The sequence below is a fragment of the Carcharhinus amblyrhynchos genome, chromosome 7, assembly GCF_965287045.1.
Source record: "Carcharhinus amblyrhynchos chromosome 7, sCarAmb.v2.hapA, whole genome shotgun sequence".
Taxonomy (NCBI): Eukaryota; Metazoa; Chordata; class Chondrichthyes; order Carcharhiniformes; family Carcharhinidae; genus Carcharhinus; species Carcharhinus amblyrhynchos.
In genome coordinates this window covers 86931872-86959429 of record NC_137330.1, presented here as the reverse complement: position 1 = coordinate 86959429, position 27558 = coordinate 86931872, and the positions used below count along the sequence as shown (strand labels likewise).

Genomic DNA, 27558 nt, shown 5'->3' with positions numbered 1-27558 from the left:
ACTTTGGTAGGAAGAACAGGAGTAGACTATTTTCTAAATGGGAAGAAAATTCAGAAATCGGAAGCAGAAAGAGATTTGGGAGTCTTAATTCAGGATTCCCTTAAGGTTAACTTGCAGGTTGATTTGGTAGTTAAGAAAGCAAATGCAATGTTAGCAATCATTGAGATGATTAGAATACAAAAGCAGGAATATATTGCAGAGGTTTTATAAGGTTCTGGTGAAACCATTTTGGGCCCATCTGAGGAAGAATGTACTGGCCTCGGAGCAGGTCCAGAGGAGGTTCACAAGAATAATCCCAGGAATGAAAAGCTTAACGTATTGAGAACATCTGAGGATTCTGGGTCTGTATTCGATGAGCGTACAGAAGGATGATGGAGAAATCTCACTGAAACCTACAGAATAATGAAAGGCCTGGATAGAATGGACAAGGGGAAGATGTTTACATTGGTAGGAGACGTAAGAACCCAAGAACACAGCCTCAGAGTAAAGGGACGACTCTTTACAACTGAGATGAGGAGGAATTTCTTTAGCCAGAGGGTGGTGAATCTATGGAATTCATTGCCACGGAAGGCTGTGGAGGTCAGGTCATTGAGTGCATTTAAAACAAATAGATAGGTTCTTGATTGTAATGGGATTAAAGGTCATGGGAAAAAAGTGGAATAATGGGATTGAAAAACTCATCAGCCATGACTGAGTGGTGCAGCAAGCTTGATGGGCTGAATGGCCTAATTCTACTCCAGAAGATTATGGTCTCTGCCACCTCCCCGACTGCAGAGTCCAGTCAAGCAACGTTGGAATTTTAGAATTCTCATCCTTGTTTTCAAGGAGGACTTGGACAGATTAGCACCTCTAGGCTTGTGGAGCTGGGGTTGGTTACAGTGGTAGAGGTAACTGCATTCCTAATTCTAGGTACGGGGGGTGGGGGGCGGGGGCAGTTGAACTGGAGTTCCACCTTACTTGCGACGAGGTGCTCAAGTTGGAGTTTGATGTTTGAGTGAGTTCGGTGAGGAAAGGACGACACGTTCCTTTCCTTTTCCACCAATCTTCAGAAAGGCAAGCAGTGGCCTTGCAGTGGGGATCATCTGGGCCACCAACAGCCACTTTTGGAGGTGACATCACCATTCAGAACATGATACAGTCTCAATGGAAACAACCTATTGGCTGGCAAGTGATACCTGAAGACTATTTTCTTATGATTTTAAAAGTATAATATATGAGCTTTAATAAATGTAGGGACTTGCGATAGGGATAATATCCTAAACAGGTTAAAATGAGGCTTTATGGGTTTAGCTTAGGAATAAAGAAAGGGGCAGTCATACTACTATGATTATACTACAGACCCCCAAAGAGTGACAGGCAGATAGAAGAACCGAAGTGTAGACACATTTCTGCTTGTAGTAATAAATAGGAGACTAACTATCCCAATATCAGCTGGGTTTCAAATGATATAAGAGGCATTGAGGGTAAAAAAATTGCATCCAGGAATTTTTTAAAACAGTACCTGACAAGCTCAATAAAAGGAGAAGCATTTCTGGATTTAGTCTTGGGGAATGAAGACAGGCAAGTGGGTAAAGTGACAGTGGGTAACCATACCAAAGATAGTGACCACAATTCAGTTAAATTTAGTATTGTTATGGAAAAGGACAGAGACAAACAACAGGAAAAGTTTAAATCGGGGGGGGGGGGGGGGGAAGAGAGAGAGAGAGAGAGAGAGAGAGAGAGAGAGAGAGAGAGAGAAGGTAAATTTTACAAAACCGAGAAGTGATTTGGTTGAGGTGGACTGGACAAGACTGCTTAAGGATAAATTAGTGATAAACCAGTGGAAACACTAATGAGTGTGATCCTTAAGGTGCAAAGCAGACATGTCCCCTCCAAAAGTAAGAACGGTACCGCCAAATCTAGACCCCATGGTTATCTAGAAAAACATAAGTCTCACAACACCAGGTTAAAGTCCAACAAGTTTATTTTATTGTAACCCACTAGATTTCGGGATTTGCCCCTTCATCAGGTGAGTGGAAAGCTCTGAACAAGATAATGATAAAGTTAACAACCAAATCAAAGAATGGCATGCCATAGTTATACTCACCACAATGTTTTCTTGGGAAGGTATAGTTTTCTTTCTGTATTTCTTTTTCCCAACATCTAAACCAGAATAGTTTTTGAACACCTCTTCAAACTGAGCTTTAGTCTTTGCCTTGGCTTCACTTTCTCCTATAACGTTAGCCACAATTGGTCAATTGGTTAGAAAATTGCACAACACAAGGGAAAACTTTTGAGTATATAAATTGAATTTTTTTTTAAACAGGAACTGAGATTCATGTGACTATTTTTTGCCTTGTTAAAAAAAATCAGGAGGGAAGCAAAAACAATTCTGAAATCTTAAATGAATATGAAAATTAAAAAAATGGAAAAAGCAAAATATTCACTGAACATAAAAAAACGCTCAAGGAATTATGCAGGTATATTGTTAGAAAAACGAACCTCAGATTAATTACAGGTCATTCAATGAGTACAGCTAAATTAAAAAAATCTAAAACATGAAAATTTCTCTCTGCATCTGCAGTCATTTTTAAATAATTGATAAGTTCATAAGATATAGGAGCAGAATTAGGCCATTCGGCCCATCGAGTCCGCTCCGGCATTCGATCATGCCTGATATGCTCCTCATCCCCATTTTCCTGCCTTCTCTCCATAACCCTTCATACCTAGTACCAATTAAAAATCTGTCTAACTCCTCCTTAAATTTACTCACTGTCACAGCATCCACCGAACTCTGGGGGAGCGAATTCCACAGATTCATAACCCTTTGGGAGAAGTAGTTTCTCCACAACTCTGTTTTAAATTTGCTGCCCCTTATCCTAAAACTGTGACCTCTTGTCCTAGAATGCCCCACAAGAGGAAGCATCTGCTCCATGTCTACTTTATCCATATCTTTTATCATCTTGTATACCTCACTTTGATCTCCCCTCACTCTTCTAAATTCCCGAGAGTATTGGCCTAAACTATTCAATCTCTCTTCATACGACAAACCCCTCATCTCTGGGATCAATCTAGTGAACCTCCTCTGAAATGCCTCCAAAGCCACTACATCTTTCCTCAAATAAGGGGACCAAAACTGTGCACAATACTCCAGGTGTGGCCTCACCAATACCTTGTATAGTTGCAACAACACTTCCTTGTCTTTATACCTTTGTTTCATTTTTGCCAAGAAATTATTTATCTTTAAACAAAGTTTTGCATTAGCTTCTTTTTTCTCTGATGCTCTTACCACCCCATCTGTCTACCTTCCATTTATCTCAGTTACATGGTTCACAAAGAAATGTAAGTACTTTTGGAAAAACTGGTCATGTCCAGATACAGGAAACAGTCATAATTTTCAAATAGCTTTTGTCAAACATGAATTTGAACAAGTGGGAAAAAGTGACATTCATATAGGAGGCAGAGAAGCGTTGATATTACGTTATTCAGGATATTAATCACAAGCCATTTATCTTTTAAAACTTAGAGAAATGGAGTAAAAGTCTTCCTTGGTCATTGGCAAGCAAAATCCCACTAAAATTGATGACCTTTCATGCGGAGGCAGTAGAAGTGAGAAAAGTTTGTAATTTTGTCAAAATATCTGTGGATTCTACACTCTGATGAAGGGGGTTCTGACGAAGAATCAGACTTGAAACATTGTCAGACCTGCTGAGATTTTCCAGCATTTTCTGTTTTTGTTGTGGATTCTATTATGGCTTTAAGAAAGTTTGAAAAGACTTTAAGCGTGTGCATCAATTGTAAAGGATCATTTTCTTGGGAACCCTTGACTGAGGAGTACTATCAAAAATGAAGACAAGACAGAAGGTCATGGTACCAGTCAGTCAAAAGAAAAAAGAACTGCAGGATTGGGAATTCACATCAACAAGGTGGTATGTGTATGGAATATGATTAAATAGGATAGAACGCTGAAGATAGGGTTACTACAAGAATCCATGCAGGAATGGCAACATAGTTCCAAGTTAGGGAAACATTCAAGATGATGATGCTTCTATGCCTCTGCTGCCCTTGTTGTTCTGGTGACAGAGGTCACCTTGTTACAGAATTCCTAAATTTGACCTGCTGTTGTAGCCACAATATTTGTGTGGCTAGTCCAGTTCAGTTTCTGCTCAATGGTAGCCCCAGGGATAATTGACAGTTGGGCTTCAATAATGGTAATTGAATTCCATGGGGGAAATGGTTAGGTTTTCTCTTGTAGAAGATGGTCATTGCCTGGCATTTATGTGGCGTAAATGTTTTTTGCCATTTCTCAGCCCAAGACTGAAATTATCCAGGTCCTGCTGCATTTAGACATGGACTGCTTTGATATCTGAGAAGTTACAAATGATACTGAACATTGTGCAATCAATGAATACCCCCACTTCTAAGCTTATCATTGAGCCGAAGATGGTTGGCCCTAGGACACTACCCTGAGGATCTCCCATAATGACGTCCTGGAGCTGAGAAGACTCACCTCGAACAACCACAACTCCATTCCTTGTGTTAAATATGATTAATCAGCACAGAGTTTTCACATAATCACAGAATTGTTACGGCATAAAAGGAAGCCATTGGTCCATCATGTCTGCACTGGCTCTCCAAATACAGCACTATGTCTTCCCGCTAATCCCCTTTGACGCCACACTTGGTCAAATGCTGTCTCAAAGTCAAGGGCAATAACTTCCACTCACAAGTTTGGCTTTTTTGTTCATATTTGGATGAAAACTATAATAAGGCTTGAATCAAGGCTATAATGAGTTCAGCACCTGAGTGACCCTGGCGGAAGCCAAACTGAGCAAATCATTACTGTGAAAGAACCACTTGATAGCGCTGTCAATGACATTTTCTATCACTTTGTTGATTGATATGTACGAGGCAAGTTTTTTTTTAGAACAGGGGGTGGTGGGTGCCTGGAACTCACTGCCAGGGGAGGTAGTGGAAACAGATAGGATAGTGACTTTTAAGGGGTGTCTTGACAAATACATGAATAGGATGGGAATAGAGGGATATGGTCCCCGGAAGGAGTTTTAAGTTCATTTGGGCAGCAAATCGGTGCAGACTTGGAGGGCTGAAGAGCCTGTTCCTGTGCTGTAATTTTCTTTCTTTTTTACTCTTTGATAGCAGCTGATGGACCAGTAATTCTCCAGGTTGGATTTGTCCTACTTTTTATGGACAGGACATACTTGGGCAATTTTTTAGTTATTAAAAGACATAGATAAGGAAGTTTCTGGGAAATCAGTGATTCAAGGCTGTTGTAAACTTAGCTAAGAAGATATGCAGGAGTGAGCCTTTCAGATAGCAACCGTCTTCAAGAACTTTGAATGGAATGCTGTTCCCGGTGAATGTCATTTGAGTGTTGAATTGGTAGGATGGAAAAGTGAGGGATCCTACATACTGCAGGCTGAGTAAGACAACTTTTGAACTGCACGTAGTGTCACACAGTGTGGGAAAGATGTAGGTGTTTGTGGTTGTCTAAGATGTACCTTTGTTGTCCCGTCTATTTAACGTGAATTTTACCATTCCATTTCAAAGTCGTATTTCTGGTCATTCATGTTCAATTTACATTGATTTGGATTAGTATTAAAGTAGGAGGTACAAGAAAGTGAAATCTTTATTCTGCAGGAGTCATAGCAACAGAAGTTAGAAGCAGGAGTAGGCCATTTGGCCCTTCGAGCCTCATCTGCCATTCATTTTGATCATAGCTGATCATCGAATTCAATATCTGGATCCCCCTTTCTCCCCCCGCCCCCCTTTAGCCTCTACAGCTATGTCTAATTTATTCTTGAAATCAGACAACATTTTGGCCTCAACTACATTTTGTGGTAATCATTTGGTAATCTTGGGTTTGTCATTCCCCAACGGGATAATAATAAAATTGGGGGCTCATCCGGAAACAGACCAGAAACCAAAACTGATTCATTGGAACTTTCCAGCGTTTAAGCAAACAAGATTTCATGTTTACTTTTGCTATATTGAATGAGGAAATCAACACAAGTTTCCTTTGTGGCTCTTCTTTAGGAAGATCATTTGGTAAACGTGGTCATTTTGGTTTAAGTTTCCCCGTTGCGGATTGTAACGAAAGTGGAAAATATTAAGCTAATCTGATTCAAAAGCTGAAAATTCACCTAAATCCGGAATTTAAGTGTCAGAGAATGGTTATGCACCTATTATGTTGAAAGTAAAATTATAATAAAGCTGCCTTTGAGGTCAGGGCTAAAACATTGTTGGGACAATTAAGCTGTGAGTAACTATGCTGCATCTGAATTGGGAGCATTAAGATGGACATCGAGTAATAAAATGAGAAGTGTTGCATTTCCCAACACAAATATCCTTCAATTTGATGTGTGCAACACACCCAAAATATTTTTCAATATCAAAGAGATTATTTTTCCCAAGAAACAAAAAATGTGTTTTCTCCGCAGGCGTTCCCTGACGTGCAATGTTTCCAGCTTTTTGGCGTCATTCGACATACCTCCACACACCCTAGATGCTGACTGACCATAATTATGTACTTCCAAAATATGTTTTTTATTTCAAATGTCTAGTACTCTCCTATCAAAACCCAAGACAGTTGTGTCCATATCATACCTGCTGGCATATTTCTGAAGTCAGTGGAGATCTTCCTTACTCATTACATTTTCATACAAAACCTTTAGCTGATAGCCAACCTAAAATGAGTAAAAGAAAGAGCATCGTAAGACACTAAAATAAATGGTTTGTGCATGTAGGAACAGGATTAGGCCATTCTGCCCATCAAGCCTATTCCGCCATTCTGTATGCTCATGATTGATTGGACACTTTAATGCCTTTTGCACACAGAATCCCATTATCCTTCACACAATTGTTAATCAGACACCTACCAATCTCTACCTTAAACATATTGACTGAACTTTCATAGCCTTCTGGGGAGGGAATTCCAAAAATTGTCATGAACTGCACAGATGTTACCTGTGAGGGCACCTCAACTCAAAGCTTTACATGGTGGTGTAGTTTTGTTTTTGGAATGATGTGAGGAGAATAACCAGCCTAGTCATTGCGTAACAATTGCTAAAGATTATTTATTAAAGACAAATACATGCAACTTGGATTATAATACTCGAAGACATTAAATATTTGAATTACTAAACGCACACCATTTTTATAGAAATTACCTCTTGTTCCAAAATATCTCTCTGATTCCTGAACTCTAAGACTTTCTCATTCTGAAACAACATCCAACTTAAGTAAATCTAGAAGTCAAATCCAGTTTATAGTTATCACGCATTATAAGGTGAATGATTGAGTCTAGGAAATGTCTTTTCCCATTCTAGAGAAAATATTTAAACTGCCTTTACAAAGGTTTCTGCACTATCTTGGTTTTAAGACTTCTTAGGTGTTAAAATGGCCTCCCAGCTGTGAACTGTGACCCTAGCTGGTTGGCTCTTAGATGTTACAATGCCTGCTGCGTCTGCAGGTGCAGGCAATTATATTCTGGTTTGTCTTTAGCTCTTCTTTCTGTATATTTGGACCGTCTGCATTTCTCATATTCTGTGACTCTCAAAATTAACATCTGCATACCTCCACTGATCGCTCAGTCATCTAGGCAAGCTGTTCCTGATGATATGGCTATTTACACTGGATTCTGTCTAGGTGCCTGTTAATCTTGTTACTGAGAAAGGTCGCATCTCCTTATCCCCTCTGAATGTTGGCTACTGCTGTCACTAGGCAGGTTTTCACCTGTTGCTGGTCAGAATATATCTTTTAATTTCTAGTTAAATTCCTGTGCCTGCTGATAGACAGATAAGAACATAAGAAATAGGAGCAGGAGTAGGCCATCCAGCCCTTCGAGCCTGCCCCGCCATTCAATAAGATCATGGCTGATCTGTCGCTGCTCAGTTCCACTTTCCCGCCCTCTCCCCATAACCCTTAATCCCCTCTCCTATCAAAAACCCATCAACCCGCGTCTTAAAAATATTTAGCGAGGCAGCCTCCACCACTTCAACGGGCAGAGAATTCCAGAGATTCACCACCCTTTGAGTGAAGAAGTTCCTCCTCAACTCCGTTCTAAACCGCCCCCCTTTTATCTTGAGGCTGTGCCCCCTAGTCCTACTGTCTTTTTTGAGTGGGAAGAGTCTTTCCACCTCTATCCTATCCATCCCATTCATCATCTTATACATCTCAATGAGATCTCCCCTCATTCTTCTAAACTCTAACGAGTACAAGCCCAGTTTATTCAGCCTCTCCTCATAGCTCAACCCCCTCAACTCCGGTATCAGCCTAGTAAACCTCCTCTGCACTCCCTCCAAGGCCAAAATATCCTTGCGTAAGTACGGCGACCAAAACTGCACACAGTACTCCAGCTGCGGCCTCACCAATGCCCTATACAGCCGCAGCAAGACCTCCCTACTTTTATATTCAATCCCCCTCGCTATGAAGGCCAGCATCCCATTCGCCTTCCTGACCCATGACAAGATTCATAGCCTTCCATGTAAAGAAATTTCTCCTCATCATGACCAATATTATCTAGAATAGCAGCAGAAACATGGGATCACCACCACTATCTGCAAGCTCCCACACCATCCTGACTTGAAAATATATCACCGTTCCTTCACTGTCACTGGCTGAACATCATGGAACTCTGTCCCCGACAGCACTGTAGCATTTTCTAGATCATGTGGAATCCCTACAGTGCAGAAGATGATAATTTGGTACGTCAAGCCTGCACCAACAATCCCACCCAGGCCTTATCCCATTAACCCCATGTATTTACCCTGCTAGTATGCCTGACACTAAGGCAATTTACTATTCAATCTATCCCGCACATTCTGCTTTGAGTGTGGGAGGAAACTGGAGTACCTGGAGGAAACTCAAACTGACACCGGGAGAATGTACAAACTCTACACAGACAGTAACCTGAGGCCAGAATCGAACTCGGCACCCTGTGTTGTGAGGCAGCAGTGCTAACCACTGTGCCAACATGACATCCAGTTTAGGAGTTCAAGAAGGCAGCTCACCACCACCTTGTCAAGGACACTGTGAATGTGCATTAGTTGCTGGCCTAGCCAGTAATGCCCACATCGCATGAATGAATTAAAGAAAATGTGTGTATTGATTTTAACTTAAGTCCGCTGACACACTCAGCTAATTTGACTGTGCTTCCTCATGCTCTGCTTCCTGTTAAGGCTTCAATTTCATTCTTCTAGTTTCTCTATGTCCACTGCACCTTCCACCTCACAAGCCTTCATGTTCAACATATAACTCTTTACCATTTTTGCTACCTCCAAGTCAAAGCCATCACCAACACATCTCCCCTGCCATTTCAGCAATGAAAAGGGAGTGTTCTTTCTGTGATTTCCTGGCCCAGCACCCCTCCCCCTTAAATGTTCCAAAGGAAGCATTGCCTTTGCAACACCATGGCTCAACAACCTTCTCTTCCCCAGTGATTCAAGTACAGGAGATGCAACACTGCCCTTTTATCTCCTCCCTAAACACTGTCCAATGTACCAAACACACCTTCAAGGCAAAGAAGCAATTTACTTTTGCATCTTTCAAATTACTTTATTGTATTTGCTGCTCACAATTCAACTCTAAATTGGGGTCACCAAGCGCAGACTGGATGACAGCTTTTCAAGTCTTTTTATTCAGTATACAAGTGTGCCCTGAACTTCCAGATACAATTTTAATTCTTGACCTTGCTCTCACTCTGACCTCTCTGTTCTTGGCCTGTTGCAGTGTTTTAATAATGAAGCTCAACGTACAGCATCTGATCTTCTAACTGGATGCTTTACAATCTTTTAGAACCAACTTGGAGTTCAATTATTTTAGATCATATCCTATAATCCCATTTTCTTTCTTTGTGCCAGTATTGTTTTTGTCTCTTGGTTATTTCTCTTTTTGCATTTAGACAGCAACTGTTTATGATTGTCACTTACACCTCCTCGAGACAGGTCTTTTGTTTATTTACATTCCCATTACCTTTTTCTTGGCCTTGCACTATCAACTCTTTTATCATTTAATTTCTCCTAGGTCCATCCTATCACAGCCCTTCCCTTTTGTTCTCTCTCCCAAGCTCCTTCCTTTCATTTTCTTCAAGTCTGTTCCACCCACTGTTATGAACGCCAGAAACGTGATCATGTTTTAAACTGTCTCCTTCAATTCTAAATAAAATGGAATAGTTCATAGAAGGGGATGAGACCTCAAACAGGAGACACACCCATGTGACCTGCTGGTTGTGGACCCAAACTCAAATTGAATCTTGCTCAAAATTCAGTGCAAGTTTTTAATATCTAGGCACAAAGGATAAGGAAACTAGCCTTATTACTGCCCAGACACATGGACTCCCAGGATCAGAGAAAAAGATTAGCAGGTAAAGGCTGAAAACAGTTGCTTTTAAAGCAGGTGGAAGAAAAAGAAACTGCTTTGGGGTTAATCATCAAGCTAAGTGCTGGCGACAATAAGAACATAATAGGAGCAGGAGTAGGCCATCTAGCCCTTCGAGCCTGCCCCGCCATTCAATAAGATCATGGCTGATCTGTCGTGGCTCAGTTCCACATTCCCACCCTCTCCACATAACCCTTAATCCCCTCGCTTATCAAAAACCCATCAACCCGCGTCTTAAAAATATTTAGCGAGGCAGCCTCCACCACCTCAACGGGCAGAGAATTCCAGAGATTCACCACCCTTTGAGTGAAGAAGTTCCTCCTCAACTCCGTTCTAAACCACCCCCCCTTTATCTTGAGGCTGTGCCCTCTAGTCCTACTGACCTTTCTGAGCGAGAAGAGTCTCTCCACCTCTATCCTATCCATCCCATTCGTCATCTTATATGTCTCAATGAGATCTCCCCTCATTCTTCTAAACTCTAACGAGTACAAGCTTAGTTTATTCAGCCTCTCCTCATAGCTCAACCCCCTCAACTCCGGTATCAGCCTAGTAAACCTCCTCTGCACTCCCTCCAAGGCCAAAATATCCTTGCGTAAGTACGGCGATCAAAACTGCACACAGTACTCCAGCTGCGGCCTCACCAATGCCCTATACAGCCGCAGCAAGACCTCCCTACTTTTATATTCAATCCCCCTCGCTATGAAGGCCAACATCCCATTAGCCTTCCTGACCACCTGCTGCACCTGCAGGCTGGGTTTTTGTGACTCATGCACAAGGACCCCGAGGTCCCTCTGCACCGTCGCCTGCTGCAGTTTTTCGCCACGTCAGTAATAGTCCTTCCTACTATTATTCCTACCAAAGTGGACAACCTCTCACTTGCCAACATTAAATTCCATTTGCCAGTTCCTGGCCCATTCGCCCAGCCTATCTAGATCCTTCTGCAGACTCTCCACACCCTCTGCACAATTTGCCGTTCCACCAATCTTGGTGTCATCAGCAAATTTCGACACCATACACTCGGTTCCCTCCTCCAGATCATCTATATAAATGGTAAATAGCTGAGGCCCCAGCACCGACCCCTGGGGCACTCCACTAGTCACCAACCGCCGATCCGAATAGCACCCATTAACCCCCACTCTGCCTCCTATTTGACAACGAATCCTCTATCCACGCTAACACCCTACCCCCAACTCCATGCCCCCTTACCTTCTGCAATAACCTCTTGTGAGGTACCTTATCAAACGCCTTCTGAAAATCAAGACAGACCACATCCACCGGCTCTCCTCTATCCACCGCCCTAGACACATCCTCATAGAACTCCAATAAATTTGTCAGACACGACTTCCCCTTAACGAAACCGTGCTGCGTCTGCTCTATCAAGCAATTCCCCTCAAGATGCCTTGCTATTTCCTCCTTGATGACAGATTCTAACATTTTACCTACAACAGACGTTAAACTAACCGGCCTATAATTCCCTGCCTTTTGCCTGGCACCCTTCTTAAACAACGGCATAACATTAGCCGTTTTCCAATCTTCCAGCACTTCCCCGGAATCCAGCGACGTTTGGAAAATAACCACCAAAGCATCCACTATCACCTCCGCCATTTCTTTCAGAACCCTCGGATGCATTCCATCCAGTCCTGGGGACTTGTCCACAATCAGTCCCTCCAGTCTGTCGAGCACCGCCTCTATAGTAACAATAATGTCATTGAGACCCTCCAGTCCTACCACCTTTCCATCGCTAACACCCGGCAAATTATTCACGTCTTCCTCCGTGAAGACAGAAACAAAAAAGTTATTCAAGACCTCAGCCATTTCCCCATCCGCTACCACTAAGTCCCCCCTCTCATCCTCTAAGGGTCCAACGTTCACCCTAGCCAGCCTCTTCCTTTTTATATATTTATAAAAATTCTTGCTATCCTTTTTTATATTAAGCGCCAGCCCAGCTTCAGTTTCTCCTACCCTTCTTTATCAACTTCTTTGTCAATCTTTGTTGACATTTAAACCTCTCCCAATCCTCTTCTCGCCCACAACTCTTAGCTACTCTAAGCACCTCCGCTTTTAATTTAACACTTTCCTTCACCTCCTTTGTTATCCACGGCTTATTACCTCTCCTCCTACGGTCCTTTTTAACCATCGGAATAAATTTCTGCTGAGCACCAAGAAAGATCTCCTTAAAGATCCTCCACTGCTCCTCAGCAGACCTACCTTCCAACGCGCTCCTCCAGTCAACATTCGCCAATTCTTCTCTCATCTTCCCGTACTCCCCTCTGTTCAAACAAAAGATGCGTGTCCAGGAACCCACTTTCTCCTCCTCCATCTGCACCAGAAACTCCACCATACAATGATCACTCTCCCCAAGAGGATCCTTCACCGCAAGGTCCCTAATTTACCCGCCCCATTACATAACACCAGATCCAAGATAGCTCGCTCCCTCGTCGGCCCCAACACACACTGTTCAAGGAAACTATCCCGGCAGCATTCCAAGAACTCCTCCTCGAGCCCACTGCGTCCAACATGGGTCGACCAATCAATATGTAGATTGAAATCTCCCATAATTATGGCCATTCCATTCTTATTTGCACATTAACAGCCCGCCCCACCTCCAGATCATTATTCGGGGGCCTATAGACGACACCCACCAGCGTCTTCCTCCCTTTGCTGTTCCTAATCTCCACCCACAACGATTCCACGTTCTGCTCTTTGGTTCCTATATCATCCCTTGCTACCACCCTGATGCTATCCTTAATCAGCAGAGCTACACCCCCCCCCTTTTTCCTCCTGCCTATCCTTCCTAAACACTTGATACCCCTGGACATTCAGCTCCCAGTCCCTGTCACCTTGCAGCCACCAGATCATATCCATTTGTGCTGATCTGCACCACCAGCTCATCCACTTTATTCCGAATGCTTCGTGCATTCAGATAAAGCGCCTTCATCCCAGCCTTCACCTGGACCCTATCTGCCAGAAGGCCACCAACCATACTCACGCCCCATACTCCCTTTATTATTGGGACATCCTCGGCCTCTTCCCTTACCTGTACCCTCTCCTTAACTTTAGGCCCCGTAATGTCACCAACCCTCGCAAGCTCCCCCCCCCCCCCCCCCCCCAATTAGTTTAAAGCCCTGTCTACAGTCCTATTTACACGATTCGCCAGGACTCTGGTCCCAGCACGGTTCAGACCAACCCCATCCCACCCGAACAGGTCCCACCTACCCCAATACTGATGCCAATGCCCCATAAATTCAAACCCATTCCTCCCACACCAATCCCTGAGCCACCCATTCACTTCCTCAATCTTATCAACCTTACACCCGTCTGCACTCGGTTCAGGCAGTAGCCCAGAGGTAACCACCTTGTCGGTTCTACTTTTTAATTCCATTCCCAGCTTTTCATACTCCCTCCCCAGATCCTCAGTTCGCATTTTGCCTACGTCGTTGGCACCCACATGTACCACAGCGACCGGATTCTCACCCTCCCACTCCAGGTTCCTCTGCAGCCCAAATGCGACATCCCGGACCCGAGCACCAGGCAGACAACACACCCTTCTGTGCACTTTGTCATTGTGACAAAGGACAGTGTCAATACCCCTAACCCCACTATCCCCAATTACTACTACGTTCCTTTTCACCTTCTAATAGAAGCCTTGTTCAGCAAACAGGAATGTGAAGAGTAAAAAAACCCAGAAGGATATCTTGCTACTGGAAGTCCATGCGAATATTCTCAGAAGATTGATTGAAAGGGGCTTTGTTTAAAAGGACAGTGGAAGATTCACTATATGGGGTAGGGCAGAGGGATACAGTTGCAGGTGGAGATTTTTAAACACAGGCTATGTTTCTGCTGTGAGTGTGGTGTAATGAATAGACAAGCTGCAGAGCTTTTGATTGTGTCAAGTTAATAAGGAATACCTTTTCTGGAGTTTAGTGTATTTGTTGCCTGCCAAGTTATATTGATTTTAGTGCACTTGTTGTAGTAAACGTCTTTAAAACATGAAATCACATTGTCTGAACCTTTCAGCTAGTCACTGGGAAATTAATTTCTCTTATTAAATTTTAGCAGCCTCTCTGGGATTGTAATACTCTAATATATGCTAGTCACTGACTCCAAACGTTAAACCTTGTTTCCCTTTCCACAGATGTCAGGTCTGCTGAGTGTTCCCAGCATTTTCAGTTTTTATTACAGATTTCCAGTATCCATCGCATTTTGTGTTTGAAATGAGACTTTGCTGTGGTCCATCAGCTTACCCTCTCATCAGGAGAGTATTTGCATTGAAGAGTATGTATACATAACTGATAAAACAGTCATCCAAACTGCAAGAGACCACAATCTTATGATTCCCACATAAAAACTCTGACAGCCGCTTCTTGTTCACTTCCCACCCATTCCCAGCAATTGGATCAGCTCTTGCCCACTTCCCATCTATTCCCAGTGATTGGATTCACCACATATTAATGGGGCTTACAATGAAAACCACAAGGCCTCTATATGAAGGCAGGAAACTTCATTTTCCCCACAGGAAACTCATTGGCAGTTAGCATTCCTTCCAGATAATGTGGTTTACTATAACTTCATAACTGACAACATTCGAGTGAATCTATCTGTCCCTTTTCCGTCATTCCTATCACTGTTGAGAAAAAAAATCACTGACACATTTACTACAGGACAAATGAACAATTTCAATGCAGTTAACTTTTGAAAAATTTATTTCCAGTCTGTGCTGGGATTTTCTAAATTTACAAGTAATGATGCCCACAGATATATCACCATTTTGCAATAATACAAACATGTTCACTACGGTCCTTTATTACTTTTCGATTAATGGCACAGAAGTAGAGATGATGGCAAAGAAAATTACAAGGAAGAAAGATACCTTTGGCTCCTTAAATTTTAATGCTGAACCTCCAAGCAGATTTATGATAAAGCCAATCTATGTTGAAAAGCATTAGCCTTTCTACTAAAATAACTTTCATCGATTTTACAATGTCTATTTATAAAATGTTTTATAAGCAACCTGTGACAGCATGGAATGAGATTGGAATAATTATATGTCAGTTTGTTAATAAGCCTGTAAGGCAATTTATATTGTCTTGCAAAACAAGATAATAAAGCAAGTGAGAGCCAACAACCTTTGGAAAAGTAAGCTTTTAATAGCAGACTTAGTATAATATTACAATCGCTAAAAAGTTTATCAATCTTTTCAAAGAAAAAATTCAAACTTACAGTGAATGACTGAAAGGACTGTACAAGGTTCAAACTTTACAGGAATGAAAAAAACAACACTGACTAAATACTATTTCAGTGAGCAACTGATAGTCTAAACAATGAAAAATTTCTCATTAGCTTTTAAATCCACTGAAAATCCCCCTTCATGTTTACCCTTTACTCTTTCCCTCTACAGTGCTTTACACTATATCCCAACACGTGGGACAATAATAAATCAAATCATTTGGACCACTTCATCGCCAAGAACCAGTGCAAGATGATTCTTAGTTCCTGAGGGCCTGCCTCCTTTCTTCCTAACTCCAGAACTGAATTAGAGATAGTCCTCTCTAAACAAAGCTAGACGAATGGTCTCTCAACTGGTGCACAAGCTCCCAGCCGCATTCTTCCTGGTGAAAGAATTAAAGAAAGAACAAAGGAAAAGAAGTCAGTCAGTTCCACTACTTCCTTCACAATCTTTTTCAGATTCTTGCAGACAGTCTGTGAGGTTCAGAAATCTGAAAACTGTTCCTGCAATCATGTAGAGATGCCACCAATGGACTGGGATGGGCACAGTAAGAAGTCTCACAACATCAGGTTGAAGTCCAACAGGTTTATTTGGTAGTACAAGCTTTTGGAGCGCTGTTTCTTCATTAGGACTCACCTGATAAAGGAGCAGTGCTCTGAGGGCTTATGCTACCAAATAAACCTGCTGGACTTTATTTAACCTGGTATTGTCAAACTTCTTATTGTTCCTACAATGGTTTCCAATAGAGTTCTCATTTCACTACCTCCATGGAAATATGAATCACATGGTACTTCTATCCAGGCAGGAATGCTGACGTCCTAACTTTAATACTGCAAACTCCGTCCTAGCTTGAAATTAAATGGAGTGCTTTGAATACAACAATTTACATAATCTGATACTCTTAACAGTTTCTTGTGACTTGGAATCTAACACTCTTTCCATGTCACCACCCTAATTATTATCTGCGGATATGAATAACTCTTACTTTCTATTGGATGCGAGGGGAAGCAAGATCAGGATATTGAATTTGATGATCAGCCGTGGTCAAAATGAATGGCGGAGCAGGTTCGAAGGGCCAAATGGCCTACTCCTGCTTCTTTTTATGATGTTTCTGTTTCTTCTCAATCAATCTGGGCTTCATTGCTACTATAGCAACCAACTCATCCGGGCTGCTTATCAAGCAGGTCACATGACCTCTTCACAGTTCCATTTTATTGTAAGCAGACATTCCCAAATCAGACAAAATTTATAGACTTCTATTTTTAACATAGATTATAAAAGCATTTTATAAAAGGAGCACCGACTGACAAACGTCACTGGTCCAGCACACCCGAAGAAACTAAAAATGTAGATCCACTTCTATACAAAGACAAGGAAAGTTTTTATGAAAAATCTGCATCACATTTTTCTTGCATAGGGAAAGCAACTAAAAATATGTTGTTAATTGAACATTCAGGGCTATGACAACTAAGTAACGCCTTCACTAATCTAGATTCTTAGCTCAAAGTGTTGGCTTAATTTAGATCACTACTAATTCTGACACCCATTAAGGATCTCACTTCAGATGTTAAGCACATTCTCTCCCCTTACTGGACTAAGTCAGTCAGTCAGAGCTACTCCTGGTACAAACAGAAAATGCTGGAAAATGCTTTTTTTGAAGTTCTGATGAAGAGTTATCCAGACTCAAAACATTAGCTCTCCGCAAATGCTGAGTGAGATGAGCTGAGATTTTCCAGCTTTTTTTTTTCAGATTCCAGATTTTCTGTAGTAATTTGCTTTTAGTTATTCTGCCTCATCTTTTTAAAGGAAACAGTAAAATTCCAAAGTAGAGAATTCATCAGTTCAATATTTCAGACATACAGCCTTCATCAAAACTAGAAACCTAATTCAATAAAGTTTTTAATGTGGAACAAATGAAGAGGCTAAGGGCAATGGTGGGAAAGATGTAAAAGCTGGTTATGCTGCTTTCTGTCACAAGAAATCAAATAAGAGAGAAAGGAGGAGGAAGCCCACTTAGGTTTGTCAGCATTTCAGCTGCTTGTCCTCTCACTGTAGAGAATGCATTAATATAAACATATTAATGGTAGGCTTATCACATGACTGTTACCCTCTGATTCAAGCATGGTCACATCTAGGGTATCCCCCTTGTAACTTAGTTCATGTTTGGAAATCCTCTCTTTTGGCCAGTGTCCGATTATTCAAGTGATAGGGTTTAACATAATCCCACTGTAGTTTGACAAGTTTATGTTTCGCAACCTGCCCTCCTTTGTTGAATATCCGAGATGATTGACTCAATGTTTGCAAATAGGGACAGGATATGTGGTTTACTCAAATCCTGCTGAGGCCATTGCCCTTTGCTGTCTGTTGTAGTTGCGGTGTCCCCATCTCAATTAGAAATACAGTGATGCAAATTGTGGCCATTGTAGTGAACTCAAGTCATACTCTTAGCCTGTTTTAAAAGGTCTTTCAGTCTCAGTTCAGTTTTCTAGCTATTTTAAAAATCTGTAGGTGGCAAGAAGCATATTTTTGATAGAACAGTTTACAAACTACAAATAAAAACAGATCTACATGCTGGCAGGTAAAGTAAAAGAAGGATGGGTAGGAAAAAGATCATAAAACGCCAGAAGCATGAACGAGACAGGAAACTAAAGTGGTACCCCAAAGGAAACTTATTATACTTGGGAACAAAACAGGTTATTCAGCAAAGCAGTCGCAAATGTATTTTTAGTCTGACCGTCAAAGATAGCAGATGCTAAGCTAGAGATGTGATATAATCAGATTTGAAGCATAAACAAATTTGTGCATCATGTGGGAAGAGTATGCGGCTCTGTACACTTGGCAGTGGTTATTTCCTTTTTCTCATCTGACCTTATATACTGTGCATCAAGAGCCATTTTACCAATGGAATTATTCACTAATAAAAATCAAACCCTGGTGTTAATCATGGATAGTGTTTCTTCTTCTGTGGGCCAAAAATACAGCCTAACTGCTTAAATCTATATCTTTCAGTCAGCTTTTCAATGGTTTTGTTGTACCAAGGTTTATGAGCAGGAAACATGTTAATCTGTGTAGATGAATAAATCAATTTATTTACTTGCCAATTCCTTTTTTTCTAACCAAAAGAAACTGAACACTGCTATATTTCGGGTAGTAAATTCAAGTCTGATATTGAAAAGGTGTCCTAGTCACCTTTGTAACGTTAAAACAAATTACACTGGTGGGTGACAATGGATTTTGTTCTTCGGAAATGAAAATTTAGTTGATTAGTTTTTACAAAGATTGTGGTCAACAACTGTGAGACCTTATCATTCAAAGGGTCAGCTTTCATAGAATCCCTACTGTGCAGGTGGTGGTCATTCGGCCCATAGAGTTTGCACCGACCACAATCCTATCCAGGCCCTATTCCCGTAACCCCACATATTTACCCCACTAATCCCCCTGACACTGGGGTCAATTTAGCATGGCCGATCAATCCAACTCATACATCTCATAAATCCATGCAGACATAGGGAGAATGTGCAAACGCCCTGGGTTAAGGTGCAAGGTTTAAAGGAGATATGAGGCAGTTTTTTTTACACAGAGTAGTGGGTGCCTGGAACTCATTTCCAGGGGAGTTAGTGGAAGAGAATACGGTAGTGACTTCCAAGGGACGTCTTGACAAATACACGAATAGGATGGAAATAGAGGGATATGGTCCCGGAAGAGTAGGGAGTTTTAGTCAAGTCAGGCAGCATGGTCAGTGCAGGCTTGGAGGGTTGAAGGACTTGTTCCTGTGTAGCAATTTGTTTTCTTCTTTGTTCCACACTGACAGTGACCCGAGGTCGGAACTGAATCCAGGTCCCTGGCACTGTGAGGCATCAGTGCTAACCACAGTGCTACCATGCTGTCCACACCATTCTATCAACTCACAGGATCAACTCATTAGATCACGTGAGATTAGGGGTAATTTATTAGCTTGGATAGATGACTAGCTGATGGACAGAAGACAGAGTCGGGATAAATGGGTTATATTCTGGATGGCATGAAGTAACTAGTGGGGTGCCACAGGGTTCAATCCTTGGGCCCAGCTACTTACAATCTATACTAATGACTTGGATACAGGGATAGAAGGCTCTATAGCCAAATTTGCAGATGACACAAAAATAGGCAGGACAATAAGTTGCAATGAGGAAATAAGAACCTAACAAATAGATATAGCTAGGTTAGGAGAGTAGGCCAAAATGTGGCAGACGGAGTTTAATGTGGATCAGTACGAGGTCATGCATTTTGGTTGCAAAAAATGGGAAGGCGACTTATTATCTAAATGGGGAGAGACTTCAGGGTGCTTGGTATAGAGGGATCTGGGCGTCCTCATTCATGAGTCACGGAAAACTAGCATGCAGGTACAGCAGTTAATAAGTAAATGGAATGTTGGCATTTATAGCTAAAGGAATAGAATATAAAGGTACGGAAGTACTGTTGCAACTATACAATGCATTGATGAGGCCACACCTGGAGCACTGCACGCGGTTTTGACCTTTGTATTTGAGGAAAGATGAAGTGGCATTGGAGACAGTTCACAGAAAGTTCACTAGACTGATTCCAGATATGAGGGTGTTTGTCATATGAAGAGAGATCAAACAGTTTAGGCCTATACTTTCTGGAATTTAGAAGAATGAGGGGAGATCAAATTGAGGTAGTCAAGATGATAAAAGGTATGGATAAAGTAGATGTGGAGTGGATGCTTCCATTGGTGGGGCACTCTAGGATGAGAGGTCATAGTCTTAGGATAAGGGGTAGCAAATTTAAAACTAAGTTGAAGAGAAATTACTTTTCCCAAAAGGTTGTGAATCTGTGGAATTCGCTACTGCAAAGTAGGGTGGATATTGGGACAGTGCTTAATTTCCAAACTTCCATCTTCTGCCACCTTATGTACCCAAAACTATTCACTTGCTCCAAAAGTCTTCACCCATACTCTTTACAAATTCACTCTCATCCTTTCCTAGGCTCAAAATGACAATCCATATATTAGGCCTTTAGTCTCCTAAGCTTCATACCCTTGTCCTTCAGTGATTCTCTCCAGTTACTCCATCACATTCCCATGATCCTTACATCACTCAATGTCATCTGTAAACATCACTGACCCTGAATGACACCTGCCTCAGTTGGTCAGTCAGAACTTCAGGAAAACAATCAGGAAGAAGCTCATTGATGTAATCTAACTTTGGCTTTTAAACACTCATTCTCTCTCATTGAAACAGAAATTAGGAAGCGTAGACCATTCAGCCCATCGAGCCTACTCCATCATTCAATGTGATTGTGGCTGATTTTGTATCTCAATGAGATTCTGTATCTCTTACTGCTTCTTCCTCTTTCTGGCATACAAGAGCTTTTACAAAAAAACACTAAGAGCTTGGCGAATCTATTTGAATTCTTACAGGACATAACTAGTAGAGTTGACTGAGGAGAACCAATGGATATGGTTTATTTAGACTTTCAGAAGGCTTTCAACCAGGTTTCACATAACAGAGTATTATGTAAAGTTAAAGCACATGGGATTGCAGGTAATGTCTCAAGATGGATAAGGGTCCTTGTGCATGAGTCGCAAAAACCCAACTTGCAGGTGCAGCATGTGGTCAGGAAGGCGAATGGGATGCTGGCCTTCATAGCGAGGGGGATTGAATATAAAAGTAGGGAGGTCTTGCTGCAGCTGTATAGGGCATTGGTGAGGCCGCAGCTGGAGTACTGTGTGCAGTTTTGGGCGCCGCACCTGCGCAAAGATATTTTGGCCTTGGAGGGAGTGCAGAGGTGGTTTACTAGGCTGATACCAGAGTTGAGGGGGTTGAGCTATGAGGAGAGGCTGAATAAACTAGGCTTGTACTCGTTAGAGTTTAGAAGAATGAGGGGAGATCTCATTGAGACGTATAAGATGATGAATGGGATGGATAGGATAGAGGTGGAGAGACTCTTCCCGCTCAAAAAAGACAGTAGGACTAGGGGGCACAGCCTCAAGATAAAGGGGGGGCGGTTTAGAACGGAGTTGAGGAGGAACTTCTTCACTCAAAGGGTGGTGAATCTCTGGAATTCTCTGCCCGTTGAAGTGGTGGAGGCTACCTCGTTAAATATATTTAAGACACGGGTAGATAGGTTTTTGGCAGGCAAGGGAATTAAGGGTTATGGGGAGAATGCAGGAAAGTGGAACTGAGCCACTTCAGATCAGCCATAATCTTATTGAATGGCGGGGCAGGCTCAAAGGGCTAGATGGCCTACCCCTGCTCCTATTTCTTATGTTCTTATAATAAAATCAGAGAGCAAAGATAGAAGAGATAGCTGTAATCAAAGCATAACAACTAGCATCGATCTTAAAGAAATTAGAACAGCACTGAAAAGAATTGAGAAATGCCATCAGCAGAAGTAGATGAGATACCAGCAGCAATATGGAACTGCCTACATGAAAATGGGGTCCTGCTCCTGAACAAACTATATAAATGTTGTCTGATGAGAGAAAATCCCAAGGGCATGGAAGCAAAGCATTTTGGTGCCATTATTCAAAGGAAAGGGAAAAATTCAACACTGCAAAAACTACCAAGGAATTAAACTCCACACGCACACTCTGACATTCAGATTTTCTTCTTGATTTTTGTAGGCAAAATTAGAGTTAACTTATTTCAGCTATTGTGCCCTGAAGCAGATAATATATTCATATAGATTTTGAATGGAGTTTACCTGTACTCAAGGATTCAGCGTTACTTTGTGTGTGTCCTGAGTGCTAAAGATCAGTTTTCTCCATAAAGGCTTGTCAGGTTTAGTTAAGTAAATGTTGAACTATAGAAATTGCTGCCGAGCCAACAGATTATGGCTATGGCAACTCTGTTTTAACTACTTGCACTAATTTTAATTGAGAATACCTTATGTATGCTTCCAAAAGAAAGACAGATTTACTTCATTTGCATATTTGTAATATTGCCTGGAACTCCATGTTTGAAACTCTCCAATCAGCTTTCCACTCTGCCACAGCACTGGAGCAGCTCTGATCAAAATCCCAAAAACATCCTGTGTGTTTGCAACAAAGGTAAACTTTCCTTCCTTGGTCTTCCTGACCAGCCTGTTGCCTTCGACATTATTGACCACACATGATGGGGTGGCATAGAGGCACAATGGTTAGCACTGCTGCTTCACAGCACCAATGACCTGGGTTCAAATCAGGTGACCGTCTGTGTGGAGTTTGCACATTCTCCCTGTGTCTATGTGGGTTTCCTCCAGGTGCTCCAACTTCCTCCCGCAGTCCAAAAATGTGCAGATTAGGTACACTGGCCATGCTAAATTGCTCCTCAGTATCAGAGGGATTAGTAGGATAAATACGTGGGGTTACAGGGATAGGGTGTGGATGGGATTGTTGTCAGTGCAGGCTCAATGGGCCAAACGGCCTCCTTCTGCACTGTTGGGATTCTATAATTCATCGTCCTCCAATGCCTTTCCACTGTCTTCCAACTGGATGGGACTGCCCTCAAGTGATTCAATTCTTAACAAATCAGAGCCAGAGACTCACTTGCCATGGCTTCTCTCTCTTCGTGGGTCTGCACTGTTGAAGAGTTTGAACTGTTCACCTTGGAGAGAAGGGAGTTAAGTGGAGATTTGATCAAGATGTTCAAAATCACGAGGGAGCTAGGCAGAGTAGATAGGGAGAAACTGTAACAGGATCAAGAACACGAGTGTAAAAGAACACTTGTAAAAGGATCAAGAACACGTGTGCACAAATGGAGACAGAGTGCGCAAGAGTGACTGAGGAAGAGAAGGGATGTTTTGGTGATGGATAACGTGAAAGTGAGAGAGGGATGGAAATGGGAAAAGAAAAAAAAATTGAGTATACATTGTCATTTGTAGGAAATGAGACAGAGTGGTGGTGGTGGATGGGAATTGTTCAAGCAAGAAGTGAAAAGCTCTCATGCCCTCTTGGTGAGGGATAGAGGAGAACTAGAGGCAGTTAGGGTCAAGAAACAGGCAACTGGTGACATGACGTGGGGCATTAGAGGAATCGTGAATATAGATGGAATGGGAGTGGAGAAACAAAAAAAGACGATTTACGTGCACTGGAACAAGGTTGTGTTCAGGGTGGTCCTGTTTGTGGACTTTCTGAAAGACGTAGAAGTAGGATGTGCAGGGTTGGGCAACTGAGGTTGGAAATTGTGGAGGAAACATCTCCAGAAGACCATTCTGGAAACAATGGCTTGATGTTTGATGTGGAGTCATGGTCTGGAGGAGATAGGAGGAAGTGTTTGAGAGTTGGTGCTCAGCGTGCCTTAGAGGTACAGCGTTATCCTTGTCAGCAGGTTTGATAACAAATCAGAGTTGGACTTGAGTGAAAAGGCTGCAGCAAATTCAGAAGAAATAGGTTAAGTGAGTGAGAGGAGCAGAGAAATTGAGTCAGGAGGAGGTCACATCAATAGTTCTCAATGAATAGGTCAACGGCAGGTAGGAGGCCAGAAGGTGGGGTCCAGGTAGAAGGAGGCAGGCAAAAAGAACCGTTGAACAGGATGAAGACTCCTGGCCAAAGAAGTGAGCGTGAAGAAGAGATGGGAGAGTTCAGCATCGTACAGAGCCTGAAGGCAACATGATTGCTGACTTGATACATTTGATCCTGAGGAGTTATTCCCTCATATTCATGCCATATCTAACAACGCTTATTTCCAGCTCTATAACATCAACAGACTTCACCCATCTCAATTCATCTCATGCTGAAACCTACAGCTATATCTTTTTTAGCTCCACACTCAGCTATTCCAATACACTCCTGGCTGTTCTCTCACATTCTACTCCATAAACATACCATTCAAAACTCTGTTGATGCTATCTTAACTCACACCAGTCTCTAGGCCCCACGTTCTGGAAATCCCTCCCTGTACATCTCTGTATCTTGCTTTTGTCCTTTAAGACACTACTCAAAACCTACTTCTTTGACCAAGCTGTTGGTCATCTAACTTAACAGCTTCATGAGGCTCAATCATATGCTTTTGTTTTATAATGTTCCCATTAAGCATTTTGGGATAATTCATTACTTTAAAAGGTGCCATATAAATATGTTGTTGGTACATCCTAAGGTCATAAAAATGTCTTATAAATGCAATTTTTAAAAATTTATCTGAAGAGACCATAATGATTCACTCCATTAAATTAAAAATCATCAGTTTAAGTCCATTTCAACATTCAAATACACAAGGTTGACCTGTCAAACAATCTAACAAATCAATGCATCTCCCATCGTGGCACAAATCAATTCCAGCCTCCCATGAATGGGCCTACCTGGCATCAAGGTCATCTTTTTCTACATCCTAGCTATGACTGTAACAATACATTCTGCACTCTCTCCTTTCCTTCTCTATGTATGGTATAGTGTGCAAGAAATAATACTTTTCACTCTATACTAATAGATGTGACAATAATAAATCAAACTAAATCAAACTCAAATATTACCACAATCATCAAATGTGAAGACAAATCCAAATGAACAGAGGAACACTACCCTGGTGTGACTGTCAAGCTAACTCGTCAACATCTACCGCTTCGTCAATGTCAGACAAATTTTGTGAGCAAATAAACAATAATCAAGTTATCCAAGCATTATTCCTTTTTATAATCAACATATAAATTATGTTTACTAACTATGTAACGCACATTTCAATATTTAAAGTGTCATTGTTCCAGTTCCAGGATCTACTTTTTCAGGTGATGTTGCAGCCGCTCAACAACTTTTGCTTGTGTTGTTATTGTACGTTAAGTACATTTTAAATAATAAAAACTGCCTTGCATCAAAGCCAGAAAAGGGCGTGCATAATGTTGATAAACTTGCAAGTGTTGCATAATACCCATTCCAACATTCATGAATTATGGACAACAAAAGTGGCTTCTCGGGTTATCTCTACTTCTACAGTAGGCAGCACTCACCTGACTTTGTAAGCAAATATCAACGATAACCCACTACCATCGGACCGAGCTGATGATAGCATAATCCAGAGACCCAGAACTCGCACTACTATTCGTTCAGCAGTGCACTGACTGGCAGGGATTAGGTCCCTCTTGTTCTACCATCCTTTGGACGGTTACAGAAGCGCACAAACGCTGCCAGAGAGACTGTACGCTTCACATTGAGGAAATATAAATCTCAATCAAGCGTCAATTTTTTTTCAAAACAAATTCAATTCGAGGAGCTTAAAACTGGGAGACAAGTTGTTGTGCGTCTCCGACCAAACTGAGTAACTGGATCCACCAGACGAATCATATAAAAACATGGTGGGGGATACTCAGCAGACATGTTAGGGAGATGTTTATCCTGTACATTGCTCCCTGTGCCCCGCATTACAGTGACCGGGGTTTCAGACACAACAGCACAGTGAGGGGCCGGAGGGCGGACCGGACGCCAGGGGACAGGGGGCCGGAGGGCGGACCGGACGCCAGGGGACAGGGGGCCGGAGGGCGGACCGGACGCCAGGGGACAGGGGGCCGGAGGGCGGACCGGACGCCAGGGGACAGGGGGCCGGAGGGCGGACCGGACGCCAGGGGACAGGGGGCCGGAGGGCGGGCTCGGAGCCGGCCCCTCCCCGCATTGTTTGAAACGGCGGCCTAGCAACGCCGCCTCCAAGATGACAACAATACAGAAAACCCAGCCCGAGCGACACAAGACGCTGATTACTGACCTGGGGAGAGGCAGTGAGCTGCAGCTCCGGGGCTGGGCCGGTATTCCCGCCGTCAGGATGCGGCTCCGGGGCTGGGCCGGTATTCCCGCTGTCAGGATTCCCTCCCGCTGGCGACCGGGATCAGACCGCGCGTGCGCAACTGGCGCTGTCAGGGGCGGTGCCAATCAAACTGCGTCACAATAGCTCCGCCTATCGCAAGGTCAGCGACGCCCCTGCTGGCCGCAAGTGCTCATCACAGCCACCAGACCGGGGAATGAGCCCAGCTCAGCTCGATCCCAGTCCATTCAGACAGCTCAGCGAGATCCTGGTCCATATAGACATAGTAAAAAGTCTGACAACACCAGGTTTAAGTCCAACTGATTTATTTGATAGTAAACTCACAAGCTTTCGGGTTTAAGCTTGTGAATTTACTATCAAATAAGTCGGTTGGACTTAAACCTGGTGTTGTCAGACTTTTTACTGTGTTTACCCCAGTCCAACGCTGGCATATCCACACCATTCAGACATATCAACTGGATCCCAGTCCCCTCCGACAGCTCAGCTAGATCCCGGTACACTCAGGCAGCTCAGCTAAATCCCAATCCATTCTGAAGCTCAGCTAGATCCTAGTCCATTCGGACAGCTCAGCTAAATCCCAATCCATTCTGACATCTCAACTGGATCCCAGTCCATTCTGACAGCTCAGCTAGATCTCAGTCCATTCAGACATCTCAACTGGATCCCAGTCCACTCAGGCAGCTCAGCCAGATCCTAAACCATTCTGACAGCTCAGCTAGATCCCAGTCCATTCTGACAGCTCAGCTAGATCCCAGACCATTCAGGAAGGTCAGCTAGATACCAGTGAATCCAGGCAGCTCAGGTAGTTCCCAATTCAGCAAAGCCCCAGGTCAGGAAGAGTTCAGTTTGCATTGGTAATGCCCTCTTCCACCTCAGGATGGTCAGAAGGCACAAAATTTGTTGTGGCTGGCAAACAAAGAACAAAGAAAATTATAGCACAGGAGCAGGCCTTTCACCCTCCAACCACGCTGCCCGACTTAACTAAAACCCCCTACCCTTCCGGGGACCATTATGAAGGGTATAGATAAAGTGAACAGTGGTAAGCTTTCTCCTAGGTTGGATACAATAACTACAAGGGGCCACGGGCTTAGGGTGAGGGGGGCGAGGTATAACTCAGATGTTAGAGGGAGGTTTTTCACACAGAGGGTGGTGGGGGCCTGAATGCACTGCCAAGTAGGGTGGTGGGGGCAGGCACGCTAGGGTTGTTTAACGCTTACTTAGACAAGCACA

At 42.6% G+C, this 27558-nt stretch overlaps 1 protein-coding gene across 4 annotated transcripts in view; it reads right to left on the bottom strand.

The window, feature by feature from the left end:
* The window catches only part of ahi1 (Abelson helper integration site 1), a 243862-nt gene extending 217478 nt beyond the window's left edge, over window positions 1–26384 (bottom strand). For 3 of the 4 annotated variants that reach the window (XM_080192718.1, XM_080192720.1, XM_080192721.1), the window contains exons 1-3: window positions 26272–26384; window positions 6604–6683; window positions 2087–2211 (exon numbers count right to left, since the gene is read on the bottom strand). In XM_080192718.1, coding sequence (XP_080048844.1) covers window positions 2087–2211; window positions 6604–6613 — 135 coding nt within the window. In that variant the 5' untranslated portion in view covers window positions 6614–6683; window positions 26272–26384. Of the gene's footprint in view, window positions 1–2086; window positions 2212–6603; window positions 6684–25522; window positions 25993–26271 lie in introns of those variants that run through there. The other variant, XM_080192719.1, reaches the window with a different exon arrangement.
* Window positions 26385–27558: the final 1174 nt, after the last annotated feature.